This window comes from Hyposmocoma kahamanoa, unplaced genomic scaffold, assembly GCF_003589595.1.
Source record: "Hyposmocoma kahamanoa isolate Upper Pololo Valley unplaced genomic scaffold, ASM358959v1 92, whole genome shotgun sequence".
Classification (NCBI taxonomy): domain Eukaryota; kingdom Metazoa; phylum Arthropoda; class Insecta; order Lepidoptera; family Cosmopterigidae; genus Hyposmocoma; species Hyposmocoma kahamanoa.
In genome coordinates, this window is record NW_020654748.1 from 5,189,759 (window position 1) to 5,201,974 (window position 12,216).

The window sequence follows — 12,216 nt, forward strand, 5'->3', positions numbered from 1 at the left end:
TTATGGTCCCGTCTACGTACGTCTTATTCATTCTTATGTGAGTCTTTTTTTATACCTATTAAAGCTCAAGTTAGAGAGTAAAAAATGCGAAAAATTCTGAAAATGGATACAACGGCTGATTAAAACAATGTTTCAGTGTGTTTTAAACACCTGAAATAGTATATTTTTTATCGAGAGACTAAAACGAGCCACTGTAGACCCGAGGTGGTTAGACACCTGAGCTTTAGCGAGCTATTACTCCGAGGTTTTATATTGGCTTTTAAACTCGAAACACTTTATTTTTCACTTCGATTGCGAGAAAAATAAAAATATTTCAGTCGTTTTCGCTCTACAACAAAATTACGACCCAAATTTCTGAAGTTTTGAAGTTTTACAACAAACGCACTAACGCGGAAAAATAATATAGCGCCACCGTCTATGCGAAAAAGGCACGGAACTAAATCCGAACGTACTACTGGCTGTTTGACTTTGTTCACTTGAAGTAAATAAAAAAATTAAGTACTTTTTACTCCCTAGGGATTAAAGATGCCTTTTTTACTCCCGCTATGTATATTGACGTACTTTTAGTGCATGAGACGTAACAAATATAATGCTACGCCGTTTTCACACCGGTCTCCGGCCAACAACGACTTTACGATCGGCGTACATATCTTGACTACTAATTACAAAACTTTAAACTTTTCGTAATTTCAGAAACATCAGCGTCTCCTACCGACAAATCTCTACGTGATACTCTACAACTTTAAATCGCGCCATGACGACGAGCTCGACCTCAAAGCTGGTTATAAAGTCACCGTAATAGACACCTCGGACCCTGATTGGTGGAAGGGAAAGTGCCTGGGCAAGATTGGGTACTTCCCGTCTAAGTATTGCACTAAACTGAACGCTGGGGAACGACCTTTGCAAGTCACGCATAATCTTCAGGTGAGATTACATTCATACACGCAAATTACTATTTCTAACAAATTTGTGCAATCGACCCTAACGAACTCAGTTTTCTTTGCATATTGTAAGCGTAGTAAAAATAAATGTGAGCGAGTTTTTTTTCAGGCTTTATATTACACTTATTTATTTTATTTTATTTTATCAACAAAGTTTCTTCGGCAATATTATACTCATCTTACAAATGCGTTTAAGCAGTACAAAAGCCAATAACAGAAACTCACTACGTATACAAAATATGTGATATCTGTATAATAAATAAAAACAGAATTCATAACTAACTGTAAATTACTGATATAAATTGTCGTTTATGTGTCTGTGTATGTGTGTGTATGTACGTGTGATGGTGCGTTTGTGTCTTTCCTCAAGACATGTGCTAGCCAGGTAAAACTAATAAAGAAAGAAACCGCTACTCGGTTTAATAATAAACACACTTAATTAAACACGAGAACAAAATTATAATATGGAGACAAACAAAACATACAATTAAAAATAGTAATAAGTAGGTATGCCGCATCACAATAAGTAAACCTACTTAAAATAAAATTATATTTCTCAAATCCCCACTACATTTTATTTCTTTTCACTGAAAACGTATAAAATATTATTCTTACCCTTTGTATCTATTGTATGGCAAATTCTTGACTCGCTCTCAAAACGTCCCGCTTCAACCTTGATAGCTACACGCTGAGAGTGGTCATTAAATTTTGCAGCCTTTTGTATGTAGTGGTCATTATTTTACTGGGAAGCCTTAATTCAACGACTTACATCCTAGCCAACTGGTATACTACTGATATAATTCTATCTGCATTCTCTGACACAGAAATCTTGTTTATTAATACGGTTGCGTGAATTTTTAATTCTGTAAACATATATGCTATTGCAAATTTAAAATGTCACATAGTATCTTATCTCATGGACTCGTGAACAAACAATAAGCTTACCGGACATGCAATGAAAATATTGACTTTTTCAATAATGATATCATTTGCGTCATAGTTCTATACAAAAGATTGTCCCAAAACATTTAACAGGGTTTATATTGTACTAATTGAGATTAAAACTGAAAGCTTACCATGTCCATGCACTCTTTCTTAATCTTACAGAACAACTTCTTAAAAAAATACTTGATAAGTTGCAATAAGTGATTATGAAACTTGCACGTAACGTACACAGTCAGCTGTGCCACAGGGTTCACATTTAATACCAATATTTATTATATGAATAAATAATATCTATACATTGACTTACAATTATATGGACGTCGGGTCCGCGCTAAAAAGTGTCCGAACTTATAGGGCGTTAAAATCGTATACAGGGCGTCATTCACACTTTAGTCTTCGTTTGTTCGACTGACAGCGAAGCAAGCAAAATTAGACAGTACTGCGATGACATTACAATTTAAATTCAACGTTTTAGCTTTTTCATATTCCTTTATATGCCACTACGTTTAAATAGGTTGACTTGGGACATTTTTTTCGTGTTTTTTGTATTAGACCTGTCGTCCATTTATTTGTAAGTCAATGTATCTGTAGCATATTTTACTTACCCAAACTTGATGTAAGTTAATAAATATTGATTCCAGGTATCTGATGGCGACAACGGCCTAATGCTTCTCCGTGACCAAATCGTCATCCAAGAAGGTGATGAGGTTGACGGCATGGTGATGATCCGCTCAGGAGATAACCGGCAGGGTGTCTGTCCGATTAAGTTTCTGCAGGAGGTGTGACGCTTCAAACTGCCGCAGTTCGCTCGTTTGAAGGTAAGTTATTTGCTCTTGACCACACGGGAACCCCTTACTACTTAGTATGTTGTGGTAAGAATATAATGATAAAAATATGAGAGGTCGACGGTTGTAATGTCTGTGGCGTCATGTATTTTAAGATAACATTTAAGTTTTGGAAATATTTAAAGTAGTACTTCTCGGTACCGATGAAGGAAAATATCGTGATATACTATCTTGCATGTCGAACTCCTTTCACATCTTCATTCTCAACCTTTTAAAAACCTTTGAAGTGGCCTTCCCGCATTGGATCAATGCGATGGACTAACCTAAAACCCTTCTAAGAGGAAACCCATGTTCAACAGTGTGACGTATTGATGATGATACAATTTCAACACAAAATGTTTATTTCACACAGTAAAATGTACAACAGTGTCAGAACTTTGATGGATTTTTGGGATGTTAAGTTGTACTTATTACTATAAATAGTTATCACACTTGTTTATTTTATTTTCTGAAATGTTTTTTATGTTTATTAAATGAATAGTTTGTAGCCGTCGCTGAAACAGTTTTCAAGTACCTATCTTATCCATGTTACTTGTATTCTTTTATATATTCTTTTTATTTTAGGTTGTTTCTTAATCAGATGATGTCATTCCCATATTGACAGGCTCCTTAAATTTCGTCTACTATCTTCTCTTAATTCCTACATCAACTAATCTATGTATATGACAATTTAGCTTCCCTTGAGCTTGGGGAAGATAAGAAAATGTTACATACTGGGCTTTATGAAACATCGCTTTTTCAGCTTTGTCCCATAATTATACACACTCTAAGAAGATATGATATACTATATCACAATGAGTGCTATTTGTATACTAATTAGAGAGAACATAATGTATAGGATGCAGGGCAGGAGACCTCTACTTTAAAATTGAAACATGTCACTTTTTTATAATTATCGGATTTATCGTCCACTTCATTGTAAGATAATTGACATGAACATTATTTTCAAAAAAAAATGTCACGTCTGTCTTGTTTTGTTAAAGCGGGACATTGCATTAGTATCTTGCGAACAACGGGACATAAAGCTTAAAAGCGGGAGTGTCCCGCTCACGTTAAGCATAATAGATCCTTTCAACAATGAAATAGAGTGAACATTATTTCCAAAAGTCTTAACTGAATATCGAGACTAAAATCCTTGATACGCCCTTTTTCAGAAACGCGGTTCGCTAACAGAAGAAGTGATACCGTTTTACCCACAGAAAACTGTAAGAAGCGCCCCAGTGACACCTTGTGACAGCGAAACGTCATGGTATAGCAACACTTGGATACCTCAACCGAGTTACGTAAGACCCGTTGCACACAGCTCGCAGAGTGATGCCTCAACTTCAGAAAAACATTATGATGAAGGACTGTGGTGGTGGCGTAGACCGTTGGATGTGAGAAGAACACAATGTCGCAGATGTGGCGCTAGTTCATCTTCAAGGCCTTTGAGAATGATGCCATGTGCAGGAGTCGCGCAGGATGACGATGGAAGAAGACCGTTGATGTCCCGTGACCGGCCTTTACTTTTCGTGAGGCAATTGTTTTTGTAATAACCTTTTTGGCTAACGGTTATTGCCATGGCAAAATTCGTACCGTAAACTTGGCACTATGACAAGACTTTTGGATGGAACCCTTATGATAATTACGTAGGTATTTACAAATTGACAATTCTTGTCACAGTGCCGTAATATATGTACGTAGTATAAACAAATTACACACACATTGTGTGATAGTAGCGTAGGTGCAATGTCAGTGATTAATTCACATATAAAATATCATAGTTATTAAAAGTAGTTATTGAGACGATTAATGTGAAATTAAATGACCTACTATTGTTTTCTAATTGGTCCCTCCAGCTCCAGCTACACCAAACTGTTTATTTTGTAATTTTATTGTGGTATAAACTACCGCTTTTAAAAATTATTATAGATATCGCGTAAAATTTTTGTAGTTGGCGAAATATAATTTGCACCGATTCGTCTTAGGACAAAGGAGGAAAGGGAACCGTCTCGGTAACGCCCGTGCCGTTTGTACGGTGCTAACAACTAATTTAAACACTTTTACGCATTGGCACTTAATTCTAAATTTGACATTCTTTATGCGGAACTAACTTTGTTGAATTAGCAAGAAAAGAGTCGGCAGTCGGTATTTTACGACCTAATTAAAGGTTTAAAAAAAAGACCTGATTAGTAAAGAAATAATGCAAAACTAGAATTCAGAAAAAGCATTTAGCGTATGCATGACTCGTACGATGGATCAAGACCATTATGTCTATGTATGCTTTGAGTAAAAGAAGTGTTAATGATTTTATTACGCTGTTGTAATAGAAAGGATAAGAGATATCATTCATCGGTGCAAATAATATTTCTTCAACTATACCAATTTAAACATTAAAGATAGCACCAATATAAGTAATATTTTATATTTGTGCTACATAAAACAAAATCTATTTCCATTTTTAATGTTTAATTGTAAAATTTTCACGTGTGTCTCGGTCCAACAGATTAGAACTTGTGACATATCATTTTTGAACGTTTACTATTATTAATTTATTGTGATATAATATAAAATCGATTAGTTAGACACTATACGGAAAAAGTTTTGGATTTTGAAAACTTTAAATTTTTTTGCATTTTAATCTTAATATATTCTATTTACACATTTATGCATATAATATGCGTAATGTAATATTTACTTCCAAGTATATATTTTTACAAATTCTTATGCATTCAGATTGCCTATAAAATATGTACATTACTATTTGTCATAAATATATTTTATTATTAATGTAACGAATTAATTTACAGGTTTTAGTTAATATAATGTAAAGCTTTATATATAATGACTGTTAACAATTTAATGACTATTTAACTGAAATAGGATCCCGTTCTTTGCTTCACTTTCAGTATGTCTATGTAGTACCTCCTAAAATCTTTGAGTAACTGAATATATTAGAGAGAATTAGATAGATTTTAGGCACCTTGATAGAATTTTGAATTTTCTTAGATTATCGTATCTATAGAGGTACAATATTCGAGGAAGACAATCGTAAGCAAAACATCCAAAAACATCTTTGTTGTAAGTTGTTTTAAATAATTAATAGATTCAGGCGTTACTTTGCGGAAGTCCATGTTAATAAAAATAGAAGTAAATTAAATATTTTGCACGATTTAACCATCACTGGGTTCGCGGAGTAGAAAATTAAACTACTTCCATTTTTATTAGTTGTGTTAAAACCTACATGGAGTCACTTAACATGCAAATGCAAATTTTAATGAATCACAACTGTGGTTTCCACATGACAGATGGCTTTAATTGTGGTTTATAAAAATATTTATTTATCTCCCTCATCCCCGTGAAAGAATTAAAAGTCTTTCAATATTTCACAATCGTTTTAAGGCCTACGATTTTCTTCCCGAGCAGGTTTTATTTTATTTCGATTTGATATTAAAGGTCTTAATTACTACATAATATTATTAGGATCATTATATATTATTTATATTACGTTAACGTTAGCCATAATTTTATTGCTGTGCCCAGTACAATAGCATGAATAGTGTAGTATCACGTGTTACATATTGCAACACCCTCTCAATGCTAAGTAATTACATTTTATGCAATAGTTCTTCTTCAAATATGTACCTACTTTACGTAGCAACACTACCAAAATACAATTAGACAAATTACTGTAGGTTATTCGTATATTAACCTCTTTATTTCAATTTCTTGTGAATTTTCAAATAGTTTTTTTAAAAAAGAGCCGTCCCCTTGAAGTTTTAAGTATTACTACGAATGTTGTATTAAACTTTATTGTACCCATAGAGTAACCTAAATAAATTTATATACAAGTTAAGGCGATTTAACATATTGCACACAGGCTTCAACAGCGTCACAAGTCAAAAATAATAGTAATTATGTTTTTGTAGTAAGCACATGCAGAAACTTGTCTGCTTCTCCGTTTTTCAATAAAATTATGGCAATACTTTACCCAGTTTGAAGTTAGCTAATGTCGCTTTTAGCGACCGGCAGAATAATTTATTTTACTTCCCACGATTGTCATTTTTGAGTTGCGTCAGTGTTAAAGCCGGTATGCGGTATATACTATACAAAAAAGTATTTACCTATATATAAATTATTTATTTATTTTAAACTGAAGAAATTATAGCTTTTATCTTTTATGACAAGTAAGTAAACTTATTATAATAATTGAAACATTGTTTTTGCCAAATATTCCAGAAATACCAACATAAAGTAAAAATAAGTAAATGTCTAAGTTATACATAGAAAACGGTCATAGTTCGTCAAGTTTAGATAGAAAATGCCATATTTTTGGGTAAGCACAGCTTCGTAGTATAAAATTACAATTATAAGTATTTTGTCATTTGAATTATGAGATAAGATCTCAGATGGCTAATAAAGTAAATGTATACAATAGAAATAGGCATATATATACGTATAGATACGTGTCTATGTGTGTTAGTGCCTACCCTTGCCACAGAAACAAATAACAAATTATTAAAAAAGAAAATATTTATCTAAAAATATCTATAGTTTCCAGATGATTTATATACCCTAAGAGAAATGCCTAAGAGTATGAAAACCTAATACAAAATGGAACCAAATTATTACCTAATGTTTATTATTGTGATAAGTCGTCATAGGGGTACACTCGACTGTATATTTATTGCAAATGATTCATAACAAAACAAAATAATATCTTCTCTACAATCCCAAGTATAATAATTTTAAAATCAAAACATTTATTGCCCATATATTTTATGGATTGCTAAACTGTATGTAGGGAAGTACAGCTGTTTCAATACAAGATCGTTGTACCACACGAAAAAAGAAGTAGTTAGAATTGATAAACGTAAATTTTGGCGACGTCGATACACTTATACTATGAGCGTTAGATGAGAGGTTTCGGGTTCAGTACCCGATATGGTCAACTTGGTAAAGGAACTATACTAAATTGGCTTCTGATGTGTGTTCTGAGTACTCATAGTACAGGGAATTTTGTCTTGCGTATTCACATTTACGTTAAGCAATAATTTCAAAAGAAATAGGTTTTCTTATCGATACCCAAGTAGGATGTTTTATAAAGTAACTAAATCGATATCTTAGTAACATACACGTGATCAAATTAGTTAATATAATTAGACATATTGGCCTTTCTTCAATTTATGTACCGAAACAAGTGCACTCGTCTACCTACTCTGTACAGAAATCCCAACTCTCTTCACTAACGGCGGTATCTTATATTTTTGCCATAACTAAGCAAAACATACGTAATATTCTATTCAAAGTGATCATTATCCATTGATCGTCGTTCAAATCAAATCAAATCAAATCATTTATTTCTTTGTAATACACAGGTTATAACGTTGTTACAAGAATGAATTTTGAATCACTGTTATCCGCCTTATGGCATACAAAGTTTTCTTAGTTTTAGTAATTCTCATGCAATAATTTGTAATAATATTATAATCATGCAGTCCAATCAATGCAACCTAATACTAATGAAACATAATAAAATAGTAAAATGATCAATAACAAATTTAATAATATGAAATGTAAATTTTATAAGAAATCTTCAATATTATAGAAGGTCCTATCATTTAGGTAATTAAATAATAATTTCTTAAATTCTGCACAATCGTTGCAATTCTTAATTTCAAGTGGAAGTTTTTTATATACCTTCGTAGCCATTACTATTACACTCTTTTGAAGTAGAGCAGTTTTACATGATCTACTTTTCAGTTGATGAGAACGGCGGTCGTTTGTCTACCTTTTTAAATCTCCGCCGCAAAAAAAGGGGAATTATAAGTGTGAAGCCTTTGTCTGCGTAACTGTCCGTAGCAGCGTAGCTCCTAAACTGATGGACTGATCTCAACGCGGTTTTTTTTATTTGAAGGCTCAATTTATATTGCGTTGGAACGGAATATAAGCGAATTTTGTAATGATATTGTGCATGGCGTAATGAACTTTATGGTCAATTATGTATGTAACGTACCAACCTAGATACGAGCAAAAAATCACGTCTCACGACTTCCGCGGAATTCTCGCGAATGCTCGAGTATTTTGCGAGAATTCCGCAGCTGCCGTCGGCGACGGCTGGCGAATCCGCGGGAAGTAGCGCGGAGACAAGAAATACTACAGCCTCAACGCGCAGTCGCGAGAAAGCTCGCGAATGCTCAAGTATTCTCGAGGCGAAATTGACACTTCCGTCCTATTCCGTTCCGCCGCAATATAAATTGAACCTATTGATCAAGAAGGTTCTCAGTTACGTTTCATGAACATTTGTTCAGCTATTTAAAGATCATCAGCTCTTTTCCTGATTATTTCTGGAGTTTCAGTCACTTGTCCGATCGACTAGAACAGTCTGCAGGCTGAAGGTTTGGGTACAAGTCTTCAACCATTTACAGTAGACCTATCGTGCATGCGCCCATTTAGTTGGTCTCAACGAGTTGTTAGCTTAAAGATGATTACTTTATTGACTTGTTGGAGTATATTATTTTTTAAATTTTAATTTAAGTTTTATTATAAATTAGTGCAACCCTTAAAATATCGCTAAATCCCCGGCAGTTGGCTAACAGAGGGATGAAATTTTGTTTTACTTACAGTAAACTCCAAGATCAGATTGTGTTAATGAAAAATTATAGATACCTACTATATTTTTGTCAAGACGGAGTAAAATTACGATATCGGTGTTGCCTGTTTTAGTAGTTTCAAATAGTCAAGTAGTTGTTGACAACAGTTCAAGACACAATTTTTCAGAAAAAAGTAAATGTATAAGACGTTTTAATTATTCGTAATTTATATTGAAATTAGACAAGTTCCATCATTTGTTGTAACCAATATTTAGGCAATAGCCCATGGAATACTTATCGACTTTAATCACTAGCTACTTGTAGCCTGACAAACTTTTTCACGCATTGAACTGTCATTTTACTCTATCTTGGAAGAAATATAGCTTAGGTACATTTTTCTATACTCCTGAAAATAAACCACGCACAAGTTTCATAAGTTTGGTATGCATTTTGAAGAAAGGTCATGTCCATTGTTTGTTAATACACGAATTATTCAATGAGCTATTCTGTAACCTGTAAGCCACACAGACCTTAGGTTTACTTTAAGCATTATGCACATTATTGGGTTTTGAGTATGTATACAAATAATAATACAAATAAAATGTTACCTTTGGCCTTGAAATGTTTGTATAAAAAACTGGTTGAAAATGATTGTATTATTAAAGAAAAGGATGAAATTCTAAGGCTGCACTTACACCTGTAGGTAAGAACTGAGAATATTTGTACTAACTTCAAATTGTTTTCATATAAAGAACATAGTATAAGGCCCACAAATAACTCCACCTTAAGTGCAGGATCGATATGATCTTAGTGCTTAGTGCACATCAATATTCAGTATCATTCAAGATACCGACGATCAGTGACATCTCAGCTGGTACACACTTAATACCAGACTTGGGATTTTTATTAGTAAATATTAGTACTGTCATATGTTTTACGCCAGTATTAGTACTGGCCTGAAACATATGACTTCAAATTCCAATGATGAAACTGCAATGAGAGAACAAAAGAAAATCGTAAGGGCGCGTGTCCACGCTAAGAAAAGTCGCCGGATCTATGCAAGAATTCGTGTCGTTTCTACACACGAACTACGTACACTGCCTCGGCGCCGGACAAGAAGATAAATCTTGTCTGCCCCCGACACGACGCGCTCTGCCGCTATTGTATGGGGCGCATTGTCAGTAAACGAACGTTTATGCGCGTGGACTGGTGTTGCAAAGTACCACTGTTGCACCACTAATTTTATTGCGACTAATAAAATGCATGATTTGCTTATAAGTTTAGTAGAGGAAGACCCGTATTGTACGACAAAACCTTACAGATTTATGAAGATAAACGACGTACTTTTGAGGTATGGAGATAAAAATTTATTATTCTTAAGGAAGATTTTTAAGAAATGACAAATAGAGAAAAAAATTAATACGGTAAATACAAATATTAATTTTAAGTATACATTTCTTAAAATTATTATTAGGTAAATACTTCGGTAGTATATGATTTATGCATACATTTATCTTGCAATCGTAATGCACCTACATATAATGGAAGAAAAATAATTAGTAGACTCGTTAATGCACTGACACGTTTACCCTACACTCGTCTGCCCGAAAGCATTCGTATCGTGTACATACTCATCATTTTCTTGTCTGCAACCCCCTGTAGACCTTAGAATTAAAAGACAAGTATCAAGTATGAAGCTTCATTCGCGTCACGCGTCTTTTCATTTGATTGGCCAAATAAGCATTACTTGAGTATTGCTTATTTGGCAGTAATTGTTTCGGACGGATGTCGGACGGAGATCGAGAGTAAACCCCTGACACGACATATTTTCGTGGCTAGATTCGACAAAGTTCTTGCCGTATACAAGACCATTCTCATCTTTTCTGCAGCAGACACGTCAAATTTTTTACGTGTACACGCGCCGTAACAAAACAAAATCAAACTACAGTACACCATTGCAGTTGATGAAACGGATTATTACAGTACGATTAAGAATTTTTATTTTTAATTCATTGTTTCCTCGCGGAAAGCGTTAGAACCAAAAACAAAAGGAATTTTTTTAGAAGGACTTAAAGAAACAAGGTTCAGAACAGTACACAGAATAAAAATTTAAATAGGTAAGCATCTACAATAAATACAACACTTTAAAACTTTTTATGAAAGAATGATATTTACCTACATATTACAAAGGGACATCTGGGAGGTAACAGGGTCTCAAGTAGGTAGGAAAAGGAACGTCAATTTGTGAAAAAGGAATGGCACGATCAAAATCATTGATCAACCTACAACAAAAAGTTGTTTATTGACTGTAATGTGCATAATGCAATTCACATAAAATATTTGCCTATATGGGTAAATTCTAAATGTTCGTTTAGAAATATTGTCGCTTGGTTTCTGTTAACGGTGCATTAAAATAAGGAGCGTTGTTGGTTTATTTCACAGGTTTATGAAACGTTGTGTTAGATTTAAAATAAAGATTGTGTCATGTAAATATTTTTATTTTCTTATTGCGTTCCTACTTACATAAAACTTTAGTAATGTCATTAACATGGCTCTACGGGTCATATGCCACTGTACTCAATGCTCAAGTCAGGATTTGAGCAGACTTGAGTATGATTTCAAGCACTGAAAATACGACCCTAATGGCAAGGACTTGAGTATGATTTTCATTGCTCACTGCAATATTCAAATCAGGACTTGAGTATTGAGTAGAGTTTTGGAATACGACCCTAAACCTCTTTCTGGTTAGAAGACAGTTAGAAGATAGACCGACACTACAGGTGAACGTGTTTAATTTTTTATTAAATATATGAAATTAAATATGTGTTATTTAGTTAATTTTACAAAATAATAATATAAATTCGTGGGTCGACTTTAAGAGAAACATTATAATATTATTTTTTATTTGTAATG

At 33.6% G+C, this 12,216-nt stretch overlaps 1 protein-coding gene across 1 annotated transcript in view; it reads left to right on the forward strand.

Moving 5' to 3' along the window:
* LOC113236813 overlaps positions 1 to 5,059 on the forward strand; it is a 409,563-nt gene extending 404,504 nt beyond the window's left edge. The window contains exons 19-21 of the mRNA XM_026473010.1: positions 694 to 924; positions 2,528 to 2,704; positions 3,886 to 5,059. Coding sequence (XP_026328795.1) covers positions 694 to 924; positions 2,528 to 2,671 — 375 coding nt within the window. The 3' untranslated portion in view covers positions 2,672 to 2,704; positions 3,886 to 5,059. The remainder of the gene's footprint in view (positions 1 to 693; positions 925 to 2,527; positions 2,705 to 3,885) is intronic.
* Positions 5,060 to 12,216: the final 7,157 nt, after the last annotated feature.